This window comes from Oratosquilla oratoria, chromosome 20 (genome assembly GCF_046742065.1).
Source record: "Oratosquilla oratoria isolate Oo_2021 chromosome 20, ASM4674206v1, whole genome shotgun sequence".
NCBI classification, from domain to species: domain Eukaryota; kingdom Metazoa; phylum Arthropoda; class Malacostraca; order Stomatopoda; family Squillidae; genus Oratosquilla; species Oratosquilla oratoria.
Genome location: NC_134796.1, coordinates 57277320 through 57297555, shown reverse-complemented (window position 1 = coordinate 57297555; position 20236 = coordinate 57277320). Strand labels below are relative to the sequence as shown.

The 20236-nt window shown below is 39.8% G+C and overlaps 1 protein-coding gene and 1 pseudogene across 1 annotated transcript; both read right to left on the bottom strand.

Annotated features, from left to right (window-relative positions):
• Nucleotides 1-2109: 2109 nt before the first annotated feature.
• LOC143036600 (U2 spliceosomal RNA) lies at nucleotides 2110-2232 on the bottom strand (annotated as a pseudogene).
• Nucleotides 2233-19303: 17071 nt separating this feature from the next.
• Nucleotides 19304-20143, bottom strand: LOC143036340 (uncharacterized). The gene has a single exon (XM_076203588.1). The coding sequence runs from the start codon at nucleotides 20141-20143 to the stop codon at nucleotides 19304-19306; it is 840 nt and encodes a 279-aa protein (XP_076059703.1).
• Nucleotides 20144-20236: the final 93 nt, after the last annotated feature.

Below are 20236 nucleotides of genomic sequence, written 5' to 3'. Positions count from 1 at the left end.
TTCTCTCACTAAATGTATTCTGACCTTAATGAGGTTACGGAGAAGCATGGAATAGCCTGACGACAGACAAAATAAAATGGGAAGTACTGCTGGGTACGGAAGGGAATAACCCAAATATTTCCTTAAAAAAAAAAAAAAATCTTCCACTAATGATTTCGCACTTTTGGAATGAATAAGATACTCTGGTGACAGATTAAATAAAAGAAAGAGTACCAGCCGGCACGTAAGGGGTTTTATTTATTTATTTTTTGTCAATCTTGACTAAGGCTTTCTGCCATTACAAAGTAAAATTTACTTTCGGTGGAAGCGCGTCATTAGAGGTGTTTATGAGAATATATATATATATATATATATATATATATATATATATATATATGCATATATACACACATACATATGCTGAGCGGGTTAGGGCGTCGTTACTTGCGGCGAAGGTCGAGGGGATGGCGGTTCGAATCCTGCCACCAGCGAAGTTGAACCAAGGGTATGGTTCATTAAATTCCACGCTACAAAGCCCTCTGTGAGGGGCACCGTCCTAGCCTTCCGATAGGGGGGAGTTTGTGACGTTAAACCATATCATATATATATATATATATATATATATATATATATATATATATATATATATATATATATTATGCAAAAAAATCACATACAATACATGATTCACAAAATATAGGAGTAACCACTAGGAAAATGAGAACTTGGTAACTGAACGTCGGAGTCGATTTTAGAAGTTTAATCCTACGTTTCGAACCCTGTCCAGGTTTCATCCTCAGGGATATACAGTATATGCCAAAGGAAATCAATATAAAGGGCAAGCACGCTATGCTGGGATAGGTCCCCCCCCCCCAAGTTCTCCGTTACTCTCCAGAACATACACACGTCTCCAGGTAGGACATATGTTCACAAACTTACATAAATCATAATGTGAATAAATGTCATAAAAAAACAAGACTGGTCACTACAAATGCCAAAAATACAATAATATAGGTGACATATCCATCCAGTAAGACTGTTACATTACAACCCGTCACCCATAATGAAATAAAACAAAACAGAAAATACAATAAAAAAATAAATGAATAAATCAATCAATCAATTGATAGATAAATGATGACAAAGTTTTACACGCTACAATGGGATATGATTTCAAGTTGACGGTTAATCTCCAGAAAATATAATCATCTCCAGGTTGGACACCCGTTCCCAAAAATACTCACATCATAATAAGAATAAAATAAAAAAGAAAACTAAAACTAAAAATGTAAATGAAAACCTAGTTGACATACCCAACCAGTCATACCGTACAACCGGTCGCCCAAAATGACTAGAAGAGAGAGAGAGAGAGAGAGAGAAAGAAGTAAAATAATTAATAAATGTATCATAATGGCAAGGGCGCCCAAATGTCCAAATATGGTATATATATATTTATATATGTATACATATATATATATATATATATATATATATATATACGTATATATGTATACATATGCAATAAAAACACTAGGAGCGTGTGTTCACAAATGAGTAAGTAACCACTAGGAAAAGTAAACTAACGAAGCAGAGCGCTTTCGTATAATTACATCTTCAGTGCAGATAATTCCTTCTTTGTATCTGCACTAAAGATGTAATTATACGAAAGCGCTCTGCTTCGTTAGTTTACTTTTCCTAGTGGTTACTTACGCATGTATACATATATATATATATAAATATATATATATGTATACATATATATAATATATACGTGTGTGTGTGTGTGTGTGTGTGTGTATTTGTGTATACATATTTATATTTGATATTATTTCTTTAACCAATGGAAGCTTGCTAGTAGAGTGGCTTAATGCTCAAGCTTCTCGAGTCAATAACCCAAAGGTAGTGGTTCGATACCCAGTCATCGCGTGACATCACTAAAAGCCCACAGAGGTTTTTACGACTAGCCACCACGTAGAGCGAGCAGAAGCTGAATAATTGACAAGAATAAATATGTGAGTGAATGAATAAATAAATAAATCGATAAATAAAATCAAGACTTGAGGATTTTATCTGTATGATTATCATGTTGAACTTTATATTGTCAGGTCACTCCCCTAATCCTCTCTTTGTTCAAATTCTTAAAAATCTGTTTAATATCGAAGCCCCCCACCCCAACATTGGGACTCTATCAGATATTAAATTGATAAGAACAGATACTGTACTTTTATCTTAAACAAAAGATATGGAAGAGTGTGTGTGTGTGTGTGTGTGTGTGTGTGTGTGTGTGTCACTGTGTGTGTGTGTGAGAGAGAGAGAGAGAGAGAGAGATTCACCATGGTCTTAAAATGTGTTGGATTTGTGATCGACAGCTATTACCCTCCCGGATGAGAGCTAAGTGCTGATATATGCCCGATCTATGGGTAATGTTGTGACCTTACACACACACACACACACACACACACCTCGCCTATTCTCTAATTTTCTAACATAACTGGTGTGTATGCGTGTGTGTGTGTGTGTGTGTGTACTTGTGTGTTTGCATGTTTGTATGTATGTGTGTGTGTGTGTGTGTGTGTGTGTGTGTGCTTGTGTATATGTGTGTGTGTGTTTGAGAGAGTGTGTGTGTGTGATTGTGCGTGTGTGTGTGTCCCCTCCTACTCCCCCTCCTCCTCCGCCCATCCTCTTCCTCCTGCACCTCCTCTTCCTCTTCTTCCTCCTACTCTTCATCCTACCTCTCATCCTTTTCCTCCTATTTCCTCTCCTGCTTCTCCTCCTCCTCCTCCTCCTTATCATCATCATCATCATCTTCCTCCTCTTCCGCCTTCCCTTCTCCTCTTCGTCCTTCTTCAATTGTCCTCCCGTTATTCATCCTCCTCTTCCTCTGCCCTTCCTCCTCCACCTCATTCTACTCCTCCTCCCTTCCTCCTCCTCCTCTCTTCCTCCTCCTCCTCCTCTCCCCCTCCCTTCCTCCTCCTCCTCTCCTCCTCCTCCCTTCCTCCTCCTCCTCCCTTCCTCCTCCTCCTCCTCCTCCCTTCCTCCTCCTCCTCCTCTCCCCCTCCCTTCCTCCTCCTCCTCCTCCTCCTCCTCCTCCTCCTCCTCCAGCACCATCTCCCTTTCATCTGACCCTCGCGTGCCACGGCGGCGCCTCAACTTTCGAAGTGTTCGGCACCTGCTCCTCTTCTTCTTTTCCATCAGGCGCCTTCGCCTTGTCTGTCTGTCGCTCTGTCCTCCAGTCTGTCTGTCTGTCTATCTGCCCTTTATTTACCTCTGTTTGTCTGTGTCCAATTCTACCTTGACTATGTGTTTCTGTGTGTGTGTGTGTGTGTGTGTGTGTGTGTGTGTGCGCACGTGTTTGTTTGTGTGTGTGTGTGTATCTGTCTACCTTTCTGTCTGTCTCTGTATATATTCATCTTCTCTCAGTCTATTTACCTGTCTGTCTATCTGTGTTTCAGTCTGTCTTCCTGTCTATCTGTCTGTCTCCTCTGTCTAATTTCCTACCTATCTGTCCCCTCTGTCTGTCTGTCTGTCTTTCTATTTATTCCCCTGTCTATCTCTGTCTTTTTCTCCCTATCTTCCCGTCTATCTGCGTCCTCTGCCTGTCTTCCTGTCTATCTGTCTCCACTACCTGTCTATCTGTCTATCTGTCTCCACTGCCTGTCTATCTGTCGAGCTTCGGAGTTGCTATCCCTTCCGGGGACTTAACGATAACTCGATGCAATTACTGATGACGCTAAACTAATTAGTCCGTATTCAGATGTCACGCTTCATGCGGGGCTCTGTAGACGCGGTCAAAGAGACCCCCGACATTGAGGACCACAGTCGAGAGAGAGATCCGCGGTTTCTAAATGTCGCCGCGAAATGCAAGAGAGAACTCGCCGCCGCGGGAGGGGGAGTCCGCGCGTAATACGAGGACGTTTTTTTCTCCCGCGGATCATAGGTCACTATGCTATGGCGCAAAGGGCAGTGACATTAGATGCCGAGAGCGCGGAAAGAGGAGGAGGAAGAAGAGGCAAAGGAGAATGATGAGGCAAAGAAAGAGAAGAAGGGGAATGAGGCAAAGAAGGAAGAGGATGGTAATGAAGAGGAAAAGAAAAAGGAGGAGAGGAAGAGGAGGGAAAGGAGGAGGAGGAGAGGAAGGAAGCAAAGAAGGAGGAGGAGGAGGATGTTAAGATGCAAAGAAAGAGTAGGAGAGGAAGAGAAGGAAAAGGATGAGGGGTAGAGTAAAGAGGCAAAGAAGGAGGAGGAGGAGGAAAATAATGAAGAGGAAGAGGTAAAGTCGGGGGGCAGGCAGAGGAAAAAGAGGAGGAACAAAAGGGAGAACAAGAAGAGGAGAAAGTAGAGGAGGAGAAGGAGGAGGAGGGTAAGAAGAGAAGGAAGAAGATAAATAAGGGGAACGAGATGAGGAGAATGGGGAGGAATTACAATGAGTGACAAGGTCTATTGAAACTTGCATGGCTGTTTTGGTACCTAACCAATCGTTAATATTATTGCTATCATCATCACCATCATTATCATTACTATTATCATTATTGGTATCATTACATTATATATGTATATTTTTTATTCAATTATCTATTCATTTATTTACATATTTATTTATTTATTTATTCATTTGTTTTCGTCCTTAATCTATTTAGAATTAAATATTTCTAGTCAGGGATTTGTAGTTAAGTTAATGTCGAAACGTCTTTTTGAATACCTGTACAGTGGAACAATCGATGACGTTGGATGGTAGGTCATTCCATATATTAACAACGCGGTTGAAGAAAGACTTTGCACGTACTGTACAGTCAAGAACAAAAGTTTTGACGCACCCAGAGATTTTATGATACAAAATTTAAAAAATTCTTTCTCTGAAAATGTTTTTAACCTATTGAAGAAAATTACCCAGCTGTAAGGTAGATACTACCTAGATAAATATTACTTAGAAATGCTCAATAGGTTCAGAGGTTATAAAGATGTAGATAAGATGAAAACTCATTATTTACTTTCTAAAGAAACTTGATGAGAATTATTGCAAAGTTGATAAAAGGCAACATGAGATACGGAAATGATGATCGCAGTTTACATGTAAGGCAAGGACACACGCACACACACACACACACACACACACACACACACACACACACACACACACACACACACAGCTCGTGGCGCAGTAGTTAGAGTTCCCGACCGCCACTACGTCGGCCCTGGTTCGAATCCCGCCCAGGGCTGAAATGATTTCAGTATCTGCGCTGCGGGTCGTTACTCCAACTTTTGTGGGTGGGTGTGCGTGTAAGGTCATAGCATTACCCATAGATTGGTCATATATGAGCTCTGAGCTCTCTTCCGGGAGGGAAATAGCTGTCGATCACGAGTCCAACACGTGATCCAAGACCATGGTGAATCACACATACACACACACACACACACACACACACACACACATATATATATATATATATATATATATATATATCGTGTGTGTGTGTAAGAATGTGCATGTGTATGTGTAATCTAAGCTTGACTTCAGCCCAATGCAGGATCCTACTATCCTCTGCGAGATTCAGCATTATATAATTATTTTTTCTGTCGCCAGGTAATTTAATTTTGCCGAGGAATCTTCCTATAGACCAGTTAATCGATAAAGAATTGCCTTATATCAAGTCTCTCAGTTTCTTTTAAGGATAGAAGTAACCGGAACTACTGACGAGAACTACTCATTTTAGACGTTAGTCTGGGTAGTCTTCCTCTGGAGTCTAGTAGTTTTCATGTAAGAGATGACTCTATAGATGATGAAGGTGTGAGAAAGATATTCCGAAAACAAAGAATATTTTGAGAAAACTCCCGAAGAAGGAAGAGCTCCATTTATTTGAGTTTAGTCCCATTCGAACGACGATGACGGTTATGACCGTTATTAACGGCTATAACGTATATTCTTTTCGAATCTGTACACATTCAATTCGGTCACATTGTTCGTTGATGTTGGTCCTTATGAAAGACGATGAATTTTAATCTTCAGATTGAAGGTAATTTAAATCACTCGATAGCAGAATCAACCCCTCTGTCCTATAAAAAAAAAAAAAAAAATGAAAGATATCAAATGAGAAATGTTTTGTCAGTTTCCATCATCTACACCTGATGTTTACGTAAATCATTTCTAGGAAAATCAATAATTTTCACAAGGTTTTTCATATCGAGAATGTATAAAGAGTAGTTTTTTTTTTTATAAATTTTGAAGAATGAAAGAAAAATTGTATCTTCATTTCAATTTTTTTTTTAAATTTCCTATAGCTAAAAACTTATACATGTATTTTATTTAATCGTTAATTAATCTATTTATTCATCTATTCATTATATAATTTATTTATTTATCATTTATTTATTTATTTTTTATTATTAATTTGTGTATATATCTTTTTATTTTTCTCTTTATCTGTTTTCTTATCCTCTTATATATTGGTTCGTTTCTTTTCCTCAAAGTACAAAAAGGAACTACAAAATGAATGTTATCACAAAATACAACTAAAATACACAAACAGAATACAACTAGAACTCAGAGGAATTACAAAGATGATACTAGTATATATATATATATATATATATATATATATATATATATATATATATATATATATATATATATGTATGTATGTATAGTTGATGATAGAATCAGAGAGGCACTAGAAATAGATACCTTCATTCCATGAGAAAGATAATGGTTAGGCTTGTGTCACACGTATCGGCTTTTTGCCGTGCGCCGTCGTGGGCGTCGTGTCGTGGACGGCGCACGGCGAAAAGTCGATACGTGTGAAAGGGACTTTAGGGAAATAGTTCATGTTCAGTTTGTATTTCGTGGCATTTGAAAAAAAATAATGATAAATTGTCTTTTATTTACATTTGCAATCGAGGCTGTTATTGGCTTTTTTTTTCTCCGAAGAGCCACTACTTGTCAAAAACAAATAATGATAATGATGATATTTATACATATACCAATATACACACACCAGTGTTTTGTGGATCGTTTGGATACTATATGGATATGATTATGTTATGGATACACGCTCTGTTAAAAAAAGATGATGATATAACCTTACAACTGACATTCCATATACGGACGAACTATCAGGTTAAAGAGCAAAGAAAAGAAAAAAGAAATCACAATTGGCTACGACCGTATAATAAACATTCCATGATCACCAATAAACCTTCGTACGGTTGACTTCGATGTGGTCGTCAAGAACTTCGGTTAAAATCGTCGAACTGGCATCTACAGTAGGACCAATAAAACCCTTCCTCGCCTCTCAGCCGCCGCTTCTGTTACCTCCACGACCTTTGCAAGAGGCGTAGATCCTCATAAAAAGCAATCAAAGTGGTCACACTCTCTCGCCTTCAAACAACTTCGGGTAGCGAATGTTGCCTAAGACCGACATCCACCGGCCAATTTATTCTCTATTAATAGTTGCCCCTGGGTGATGTTAGTGTAAAGTGGTGTGCGGTGAAGATCTTAACCCAGGAGAATGGTTTTGACTTGAATAAATTGAGTGTGAAACTAGAATTCCGGCCCCTATGCGATATTACTGTAAAGTGGTGTGCGGTAAAGATCTTAACCCATGAGAATGGTTTTGACTTAAATAAATTGAGTGTGAAACTAGAATCTCGGCCCCTGGGTGATATTAGTGTAAAGTGGTGTGCGGTGAAGATCTTAACCCAGGAGAATGGTTTTGACTTGAATAAATTGAGTGTGAAACTAGAATCCCGACCCCTGGGTGATGTTAGTGTAAAGTGGTGTGGGGTGAAGATCTAAACTCAGGAGAGTTTTGACTTGAATAAATCGAGTGTGAAACTAGAATCCCGGCCCCTGGGTGATGTTAGTGTAAAGTGGTGTGCGGTGAAGATCTTAACCCAGGAGAATGGTTGTGACTTGACAAAATTGAGTGTGAAACTAGAATTCCGACCCCTGGGTGTTGTTAGTGTAAAGTGGTGTGCAGATCTTAACCCAGGAGAATGGTTGTGACTTGACAAAATTGAGTGTGAAACTAGAATTCCGACCCCTGGGTGTTGTTAGTGGAAAGTGGTGTGCGGTGAAGATCCAAACTCAGGAGCTTTACGCCGTGAACGAATTTTCCCCAATGCCCTGTCGGCTTTGACTCTGAGGACACGTAGAACTCATTGATAGGTTATCATTAACGTCTTATTAATTTACTTATCTAATTATTTGATTTATTTATCAATTTGTTTATTGATTTATCTATTTACTTATCTAATTATTTTATTTATTTATCTATTTATTTGTTTATTTATTTATTAATTTATCCATTTATTGATATATTTAGTTATGTGTTTACTTATCTATTTTTTATCTATATATATTTATTCATTTATTCATTTATCTATTAATTCATTTTCTATTAATTAGTCAATTCATATATTTACTTATTTATTTATCTATTTAATTATTTGTTTATTCAATTATTTATTTATGTACTTATTTATTTATATCTTCTATATATACTTTCTCCCAAAGAGAACTAACTAATTGCAGGAGGGTTGGTTCGTTTCCCGCGTGGAATTTCAGGATCTAGAATTACATAGACTCAGACCCATCATGTTCATTAAAAATCTTTCATTTCATTTGATTGCTTTCACCGTGCAGTTGCAAGAAAGGCTTTGTAGGGGGACAAAGAGCAAAAGAATAAGAAAAGTGTGTGTGGGTGTGTATGTGGGTGTAAGTGTGTGTGTGTGTGTGTGTGGGTGTGGGTGTGTGTGTGTGTGTGTGTGTGTGTGTGTGTGTGTGTGTGTGTGTGTGTGTGTGTGATTCATCACGGTCTCGATCAACATGTTGGACTCGTAATCGACGGTATGGTCCTCCCAAATGAGAGTTCAGAGCCCATATATGACCCTATATATGAGTAATGCTGTGATCCTTCACACACACACACACACACACACACACACACACACACACACACACACACACACACACACACACACACACATACACGACTCGGTGGCGCGGTTGATAGAGTGTCAGACTGTCAGTACGGCGGTGCTGGCGGTATCTGGTTCGAATCCTGCCCAGGGCTGAAATTATTTCAGTATCGCTGCGCTTCGAGTCGTTACTTCAACTCTCGTGGGCGGGGAGTTGGGTGTGTGTGTGCGTGTAAGATCATAGCATTACCCATAGATCGGTCATACGAGCTCTGGGCTCTCTTTCGGGAGGGAAATAGCTGTCGATCACGAGTCCAACATGTGATCCAAAGACCAAGGTGAATCACACACACACACACACACACACACACACACACACACACACACACACACACACACACACACACACAACTCGTGGCGCAGTTGGTAGGGTTCCCGGCTGCCACTACGGAGGTCTGGGTTCGAATCTCGCCCAGAGGTGAAATAATTTCAGTATCGATGCACTGCGGGTTGTTACTCCAACTCTCGTGGACGGGGAGTTGGGAGTGTGTGCGTGTAAGGTCACAGCATTGCCCATACATCGGTCATATACGAACTCTAAGCTCTCATCCGGGAGGGAAAGAGCTGTCGATCACGAGTCCAACACGTGTTCCAAAGACCATGGTGAATAACACACACACGCACACACACACACACACACACACACACACACACACACACACACACACACACATACGCACACACACACACACATACACACACACACACAAACACCCACACACGCACACACACATACACACATACGCGCACACACACACACACACACACACACACACACACACACACACACATACTTTCTTGCCAACCAGAGTTGTAGTGCCCTGTGTGTATGTGAGTATACTTATGTGTGTCTATGTACGTATAAACATTATATGCATCAATATACAGTATGTAGGTGTTTTTTAAGTGCATATCAATATATACTTTAATAAACAGGAATATATTTTCATGCATACACACACTGTAATCCATACACAGACAAACATGCACCTCATATGCACAAACACACCGCCAGGCGCCGTTACAGACTTTTTGGCTCCCTGGACCATCCTTAATAACTAATTGAAGTAATTAAATCGTAATTTTTTTCGAATTAGTATGATAGCACCATCCCTCGGCGAACTGCTCTGACCTGCTGCCGGGGAAAGGTGAAAACACGCAGATTACGAGCGAGATAATGACAGGCCCCGAAGCGATATGGAATACCAAGGAAGAGTCCCTACCAGGTAAAACTACAATTTCCTAATGCACATTCCTTTCGTAGCCCACTCTCACTCTCTTTGTGTGTGTGTGTGTGTGTGTGTGTGTGTGTGTGTGTGTGTGTGTGTGTGTGTGTGTGTGTGCGCTTGCTTTGTTCTTCCACGGTGTTGCGAGAGTTCTTCAAGCTCTTTTTTTTTTTCTTCTTTTTTCAGTTTCTTCAGATTTCCTCTACTTCTGTCACATACTAGGACATCTTCGTTGCCTTATCTTTTCGTAGTTCTAAATTTTGCTTCTATATAAATCCTCTTTATACTTACACGCACACGTAAGACATACACGCACGTGCACTATACGCGAGTTCAAGAATAAACTGGATGTGGAGAGATACGAAAACGGGTCGTAACGAGCATAGCTCCCGTCCCGTAAAATACAACTACTGTAGGTAAATACACACACACACACACACACACACACACACACACACACACACACACACACACACACACACACACACACACACACACACACACACACACACACACACACACACACACACACACACACACACACACACACACACACAAAAGTATGATAACTATGATAATTGAAGAATAAAATACGGAGCTCCACGAGCATTGCTTATTTCCTGTATATTAAAGTTAGGCAAATGTTCACACGCGCACAGACATGTACACTAGCTCATACACACGCTCGTCTCTGCTGCGCACAAATACATATAAAGTAACAGTACACATGGGTAATACCAATTACCTTTGGATCTTGGTGTTTGGGTTATTCTAATGACGTGTTCTATCTAGAATTAGTTTGGAGCCACAGAGTGCCTTAATGTTTAGTAAATAAACCGAATTTTTTTCAATCAGGTGTTTATTGTGTGTTTGTGTGTGTGTGTGTGTATGTGATTCACCTTGGTCTTTGAATCACGTGTTGGACTCGTGATCGACAGCTATTTCCCTCTAGGAAGAGAGCTCAGAGCTAGTATGACCGATCTATGGGTAATGCTATGACCTTACACTCACACACACACCCAATTCCTCGTCCACGATAATTGGAGTAACGACTCGAAGCGCAGCGGTACTGAAATTATTTTCAGCCCTGGGCAGGATTCGAACCCGGACCGCCGTAGTGACAGTCTGGGATTCTACCAACCGAGCCACCGAGCTACCGAGTGTGTGTGTGTGTGTGTATGTGTGTGTGTGCTTGTGTGTGTATGTTTTTGTGTGTCTGCGGGTTTGTGCGCGCGCGTGTGTGTTTATGTGTGTGTGTATGTGTGTGTGTGTGTTTGCTCGGCTGATTTTTTCTTTATTTTTTATATTTTCTTTATTTATTTATTTATTTTCTTTTACGTCATAGGATTCACAATGTGGAAAGTAGTTTGCACTTACCTTTCTATTTGTTTTTGTGTTTGTTTGCTTGTTTGTTTGTTTTTAGATGGAATTTTCCTTCTAGCATCACCGGCGATACATTAATTATCATTCTATGAATTGTAAAGATATAAGTACTTGTAGATAATATGACTCTTCATGAATATTAAGTCTTAGGAATATTTCTAGAATTAGACAATGTAGTAAATAATCAAACGGGTTGATCTAATTAATGGAACCATTTCATATTTAGTGAAAATTTATTTGGGAGGAACTGGAAATCCGTTTATCAACGAGTCTCCATCAGAATATCTGTAGTAATTGTTCCAATTGGAATTTATTGACGCTAGTTGATAAAGAAAAAAAAAACTTTTGATAGTATTTTGAGCTGTACATGGCAGACTTCCTGGATGTAGTCCATCGTCTTTGCGAGTAATCATCATTTCAAAAGAAGTGTGTTAAATGGGATGACATTTATTTTCTCTAGTGTCTAAGATTCTGTTAGACATAGTATTAGATCGCAACTTTGTCAGTGTTATCTAACTTAACCCCGTAGGTCATATCTAGTCAAACCAGTAGATATAGATAATCTTAACCAATCCTAGAATTACTAGTTGTTTTATCTAATCTCTCTCTCTCTCTCTCTGATGTCTAGATTTTGTTGAGCGGGGTATTATATCATAACCTTATTAGTGATAATATCTAACCTAATCCCGAGCGCCATATTTAGTCAAAACCGTGGGTATGACTAATCTTAACCAAAAATTATTATATATACATTTTTTTATCAAACGTTGTCTAGTTGTTTCCTACTCAAACTTTAGGAATTGGTGTTTGCAAGTGAAGAGATACATTTTCCCATAAATCCTCATAAATGTTCTTGTGGGTGACTGGTCTTCTTATATATATGTATATATATATATATATATATATATATATATATATATATATATATATATACATATACATATACATATATTCTGTTAAAAACGACAGCAAAAGAAAAAAAATCTTTTGCTGTCGTTTTTAACAAAATATGCATCAGAGAGAATCTCCTGCCACGCTTCACCAATATACATATGTATACACATATCTATATATATATATCAATATAAACATATGTATTTATATATATATATATATATATATATATATATATATATATATATATATACATATATATATATTCATCATTCGGACCTGTGTTCCTTACGATTTTATAGCATTTTTATGACATTTTTTCTCGTCTTTTTCTCGTCTCCTTCTCTTTTTCGCTGTTCACCAATATTGGGTTTTGCTTATTCCACTCTTCTTGCAGTTCCTTACAAATAGATTTTTTTTCTCCATTTCTTTTTCTTTTCTCTTGTTCCATTCCTTTTTCCTGTCATCATTCTTTCTACACATATACCTCCTTTTTCATTTCTATCTCTATATTTCGTGTCCATTTCTCCTCCTCCTCCTCCTCCTCTTCTTCTCTTTTTATTGTGCTTTTTTTTTTCTTACGCTTAATCCATCACCTACGGAATGATCGTAGACATATATAAAGTAACCAACTTCCCTTGACCGAAAAGTAAACACACATGACGAAGAACAGAGGGTATAATCAACGGTGACAAGGAAGGTTTTGCAAAAGGACTCGACATTTATCAAAACTTTTCAATTGCCTGGAACCTGACTAGGAAATGAACGAGCCAAATTGAATATTGGGATGCGGTTGGAAAGGCGAGGAGGAACGTGGAGAGAGTGGGAAAAAAGATAAAAGAAAATAGAGACATGGGAGAAAGGAGGGAAGAGAAGAAGGAGGGAAGAGAAGGAGGGAAGAGAAGAAGGAGGAATAGAATTAGAGTAAGGATGGGAAGGAGTTAAAGAAAAAGAGGTAGGAGTAGGAGCTGCAGGGAGAAGGAGGAGAAGGAGGAGGAGGAGAAGAAGGAGGCGTAGGAGGAGGAGAAGGAGGAGGAGGAAGAGGAGAAAGTATTGAGGAGAAGTAGGAGAGAGAGAAAGAGAAGGAAAAGAAGGAGGGAGAACAGGAGAAGGAGAATAAGGTCGTGGACGAGGAAAAGATGTAGGATAAAGAAAAGGATACACTATAGAATCAGATAGAAGAGTAAGAGGAGAAGGTGGAGGAGGAGGAGGAGGAGGAGGGGAATGAGGAGGAGGAGGGGAAGAGGGGGTAGTGAAATAGGAGATATTGGAGGTATTGGAAGGCGATGCGAAGAAAAAGGAGGAAGGAAGAGGAGGAGGGTACAAGAGGAAGAGGAGTGGAAGTAAGGGGAGAGTTAGAAGAGATATTGGAGGAAGGGAGGGAAGAGGAAGAGGAGGAGGAAGAAGAAAATGAGGAGCAGGGAAAAGGAAGTGGAAGTTAAGGAGGTGGAAGTGTTACAGGATATATCAGAGGAAGAGAAGGAAGAGGAGGAATAAAAAAGGATGGAAAAGGAAGAGGATGTGAAGGTGAGGGAGGGCTAGAGGAAGAGAGAGAAGAGGAAGAGGAGGAGGAAGAAAAAAAGGGGGAGCATGGAAAAGGAAGAGACGGAAGGGGAAGAGGAGAATGAGGAGGAAACGAAGGAAAATGAGGAGGATACAAAAGAATGAGGAGGTGTAGGAAGAGGAAGGGTTAGGAAGAGGAAAAGGAGGAAGAGGAAGAAAAGGCGGAGGAGGATTACAAGAGATATCGGAGGAAGAGAGGGAAGAAGAAGAGGAGGAAGAAGAAGAAAGGGGGAGGAGGTGAAAGAGGGGAGAGGGTTGAAGGAGATATCAGAGGAAGAGGAGGAAGAAGATAAAGAGGAGAATGGAAAGGGAAGAGGAAGAGGAAGAAAAGGGGGAGGAGGTGATTGAGGGGAGAAGGTTAAAAGAGATATCAGAGGAAGAGGAAGAGGAGTATGGAAAAGGAATAGGAAGTGAAGGAGGGGAAGGGTTAGAGGAGGTATTTGAAGAAAAGAAGGAGGAAGAGGAGAAGGTGAAGAGTTTACGCCAGGAGGCGCATAACTGCGGCCGAAGCCGTCAATTTTGCCCAGTGAGAAGTGCGGGATTCGAACCCATGTCTAAGAGAATGCAAGACCAGTACACTAACGATGACTCCTCCAGAGGAAGAGGAAGAGGAAGAGGAGGGGATAAAGATGAAGAAGAGGAGGAAGAGGGGATAAAGATGAAGAAGAGGAGGAGGAGAGGATGAAGATGAGAAAGCGGAGAAAGAAGAGGCAAAGAGGACGAAGAAAAAGAGGAGGAATAAGAGGAGAAAAAATAAGATAGATGGGAGGCATAACTGTGTTACTGAATGTGGAAGAAGGAAAAATGTTCTGATGAACACTAAGAAATAAAGGAAATTTTGATAATAAAAGAGCACAAATTGTAAAAAAAAAAAGTGTGACCTACCCGATATATATATATATATATATATATATATATACATATATATATATATACACATATATATATACATATATATATATATATATATGTATATATATATATAAATATATATGTATATATATATATAAATATATATATATATATAAATATATATATATATATAATATATATATATATGCATACATACAAAAACACCAAGAAATTGCTGGAACAAGAAAAAATCCAGTTATAACAATATAAACCTTTAAGTGTACAGAAAAAGTACATATAAAACGAAAAGAAACTATAGAAATACATGGAACTCTGCGACACACATTTTGGCCTAAGAGAGAGAATATTAAAAAAAAACTAAAGAAAGAAAAAAATACATCTTGTGGAACGAAGGAGAAAGGCGAATATTAACAAAAAATAAAGGACAAAAGAATGTTGAACAAATTGAGTAAGGGTGAACTGGAGGAGGAAGAGGAGGAAGAAAAGTAGGTGGAGGAGAAGAAAGTGGACCAACCGGAAGAAGGGAGGAGGAGGAGGAGGAGGAGAAAAAGGAGGAGTAGGATGAAGAAAAGTATGTGGAGGAGGAGAAGGAAGAGGATCAAGCGGAGGAAGGAAGAAGGGGAGAGGAGGAGGAGGAGAACGAGGAAGAAGAGCAGGAGTGAAACGATGAAGAAAAGTAAGTGGAGGAGGAGAAGGAAGTGGACCAACCGGAGGAAGGAAGAAGGGAAGAGGAGGAGGAGGAGGAAGAAAAGTATGTTTAGGAGGAGAAGGAAGAGGATCAACCGGAGGAAGGAAGAAGGGGGGAGGAGGAGGAGGAGGAGTACGAGGAAGAGGAGTAGGAAGAAGAGGATGAAGAAAAGTATGTGGAGGAGGAGAAGGAAGAGGATCAACCGGAGGAAGGAAGAAGGGAGGAGGAGGAGTACGAGGAAGAGGAATAGGAGGAAGAGGAGGAAGAAAAGTATGTGGAGGAGGAGAAGGAAGAGGATCAACCTGAGGAAGGAAGAAGGGAAGAGGAGGAGGAGGAGGAGGAAGAAACTGCAAAAGAAATAGAACAGGAGTTGGTGAAAAAAGAAGAAGGAGAAAGAGAGCAGAATGCGTGGGAAGATGGAGATGAGAGGGAGAAGGAAAAAAGAGGAGAAACAAGAGAAAAAGAGTCGGAGGAATAGGAGAAAAAGAAAAAAAAACGAAGAAGAAAAGAGAGGGACAAAAAGGAAGGAAAACAAGGGGAAGAGAGATAAGAGAGAAAAGAGAATTAGAAGAATGGGCATAAAAAAGAGGAAGGAGAATAGGATAAGAGAGGAGAAGGACGAAAGAGAGCAAAATGAAAGAAAAGATGGAAAACAGTAGTCTCAAGAGGAGAAGGACTTAGAAGAGAGGAAGAAGAGAAGGGATTAGAAGAGAGTAAGAAGAGAAGAACTTACAAAAGAGTTAGAAGATTAAGGAAGAAGAAGAAGAGGAAGAAGAGAAGGACTTAGAAGAGAGAAAGAAGAGAAGAACTTAGAAAAGAGTAAGAAGAGAATGATTTAGAAGAGAGTAAGAAGAAAAGGACTTAGAAGAAAGTAAGAAGAGAAAGACTTAGAAGAGAGAAAGAAGAGAATGACTTAGAAGAGAGTAAGAAGAGAAGAACTTAGAAGAGAGTAAGAAGAGAAAGACTTAGAAGAGAGAAAGAAGAGAAGGACTTAGAAGAGAGTAAGAAGAGAAGGACTTAGAAGAGAGTAAGAAGAGAAGGACTTAAAAGAGAGGAAGAAGTGAAGGACTTAGAAGAGAGTAAGAAGAGAAGGACTTAGAAGAGAGTAAGAAGTGAAGGACTTAGAAGAGAGTAAAAAGAGAAGGACTTAAAAGAGAGTAAGAAGAAAAGAACTAAGAAGAGAATGACTTAAAAGAGAGTAAGAAGAGAAGAACTCAGAAGAGAGTGAGAAGAGAAAGACTTAGAAGAGAGAAAAAAGAGAATGACCTAGAAGAGAGTAAGAAGAGAAGGCCTTAGAAGAGAGTAAGAAGACGTGAAGTCAAGGCAACGAAGACGTTTCAGAATAAACTCTTTGTAAGCCGCAGAAAGTGGTGCAGAAATACGAAGAAAATAAATTTGCAGCAAAGAAACAAAGAGAAGAAGAAAGAAAGAAAAATGGAGAAAAATAAGAGAAACGGGAATGTTTGTTAAAAATTGAAAAATAGGAGAAGAAAGAGAAAGAAAAACAAGGAGATAAGGAAGACTAATCAAAAGAAAATAAGTAGGGGGAATGTGTGTGTGTGTGTTTGTGTGTGTGTATGCGTGCTTTGTGTGTGTCCGTGTGTTTGTTCGTGTGTGTCCATATATATGTGTGTTTGTATGTGTATGATTCACCATGTTCTTGGATCACGTGTTGGACTCGTGATCGACAGTTATTTCCCTCCCGGAAGAGAGCTCAGAGTTCATATATGACCGATCTAATGTATATGTAATGCTGTGACCTTACACGCACACGCCCCCAACTCCCCGCCCACGAGAGTTGGAGTAACAACCCGCAGCGCAGTGATACTGAAATTATTTCAGCTGTGGGTGGGATTCGAACCTGGACCGCCGTAGTGTTAGCCGGGGACTCTACCAACTGCGGCACGAGTCGTGCGCGCGCGTGTGTGTGTGTGTTTGTGTATGTCTGTGTGTTTGTTCGTGTATGTGTGTGTCCGTATGTATATGTGTTTGTATGTGTGTGTATGTGTATGTGTGCTAGATTATTGAGAAAGATTGAACACAGCGCTTAATCTATACGGAATATTATTTTTGTTGTGTTGTTGTATCTCCTCCATACCCTTTTGATATATATATAGCGACAAGGCAGTAGAAACTAATTAACATTCTTGCTTAACCACAGGAGTCTCTTTCCCTATCTTATGTTGGGAACTTGTAAGCAAAAGATTTGTTCTTCAGAATATTGAGAGGAGAGAGGGAGAGAGAGGGAGATAGCAGCGTCACTGTGTATAAAGTCACACACAATGTCTTCAACGTTTTCACTTTTAATATACTTATGACATAGTCCTTGGATGTTATTAATGTTTCCTCTTTCAACACGTGTGTAATATGAAGCCCTCAAATGGTTTAAAGCTCAAATCAGTGTAAACACTTCCGCCAGTGATAAATCAAACACATTTAGAAAGTTAATCTCCACCAACAATACCAAGGGTATTAATGTAAGCACGTCTTGGTTAAGTATATTTGCTCATACTCCAGAGCGCTCAAGCAAGTGTGACAGTGTTCAGATACATATATGCATACGCACGTGCGGGCGCACACACTCACACACACACACACACACACACACACACACACACACACACACACACACACACACACACACACACACACACACACACACACAGCTTAGCCTTTATTTTGTATGCTACAGCTAGATAAATGCACACTCATATACACATACACACACGACTCGATGGCGCAGTGGTAGCGATCGCGGCCGCTACAACGGCGGTCTGAGTTCGAATCCCGCCCAGGGCTGAAATAATTTCGTTATCGCTGGGCCGCGAGTTGTTACTCCAACTCTCGTGGGCGGGGAGCTGTGTATGTGTGTGTGTGTGTGTGTGCGTGTAAACTCACTGCATTACTCATAGATCGGTCATATGAGCTCTCTTCTGAGAGGGAATTAGCTGTCGATCACGAGTCCAACACGTAATCCAAGAGCATGATGAATCACTCACACACACAAACACACACACACACACACACACACACACACACACACACACACACGCACACACACACACACACGAACAAATTAAAACTACTTATTGAGAATGTGAAATGTGTTTAAGTTATTTTGCTACATATAACGAAATATTTAAATAGAAGAATTTCTTCTGATTTTCGTGAGTTTGGTCGATTATTCCAGTTGTCGCCAGGTGATTTTATTCAGCTGAGGGAAACCCCCAAAGGGTTGATATTTGAAGTTAAATCTTTAATAAACAAAGCGTAAAAGCCTTTTTAAGTTTAGATGTGTGGACATCATAATATGAAATATATTCTTACAATTTTCTTTATTTTTTTCCTGTTTTCCATTTTACTTTATTTCACTTTAATCACTCTTAGTATAATCCAGTTTAGTTTAATTTAAACTTGATATAATCTAATCGAATTTAAGTTTATTTAATTTCTAATTCTATTTTTTGCTAAAATAGCTTTACTCGATCGTTGACGGGTTTTGGACAGGGAGTGGTTTTAGTCGATCTTATATGGTCCAATCTTGATAAAGTTGCTTTTTATAGAAAATTCAAATTCCTTCATTTCAATGCATATAAAGCTTTTATACGTCCAAGCTTATAAAAGTTTTTCTTTTCTTTTTTTTGTATCAATTCCAATGGTCCAGAGTGAATAATTCAAGTTACTCCAAAGATGATTTTCATAACGATTTTGATAGTAAAAAAACTCAAATTTTGAGTGAAGAAAGCTGTTCAGTGACGATGTCCAAGAGGATGTTGAATCGAACATCTCGAAGTTTTTGGACAAGATCATCAACTGACATTCGATCTTCGGGATTGTAAGTCATTGCCCTTGCGATAAGAAGAGAAATATCCTTATTTCGATCTTCGTGGGCGATAAGAGAGGCCAACAGATATCCGATCGAGTAGACATCACTTGCAGAAGAAGTTCCTCGCCCCTTGAAAAGCTCGGGAGCAATGTGAGGAAAAGTGATGTGACCGGTTCTGTTCTTTCTGTAAACGGCCTTGCCGATGCGAACGGCGCTTCCGAAGTCGATGAGAGTCGCGTTCCAAAGGTTGCAGTTCCTCTCGACGACGATATTATCTTGTTTAATATCGTTATGCGTCCAGCCGCGATGGTGAATAAGGCGAACGCTCTCTGTGACTTGGAAAACGAGGTCGACAGCTTGGTATTTTGAGAGCTGTCCTCGTTGAATCAGTTTGTACAGAGAGCGTCCCCCGCAGCTGGTGATGAGAGTGACCGGGTTTCTGCCTACGCCGAAAAGGGTCGGGACACGAGGAACTCCTGACAACGCTGCCAGAGCCTCGGCCTCTTTAACCATGGCGGGCAGAAACCTTCTCTTCTTGTAGACCTTTGCGACCACTCTCCTGTCCCCCGCTGGAACGAGGTAAACTTTGGCAAATGTTCCTTCGCCGTGACGACGGCCGTTCTTCAGGTGCCTCTGGATGACCTCGGTCCCAATCCAGGTGAGCTGACGTCCTTCCTCCATTGTTGTGCCCAAGAAAAAGAATTCCCAATTCATAATAAAACTACGGTCCAGGGCCATCTTTGCCATGACTCGTTAGCTCGAGCTTAGATTAGGTCCAATATGCGAGCAGGAATATTAAGGCGAGTTCGTGTATACAATACACGATACGAC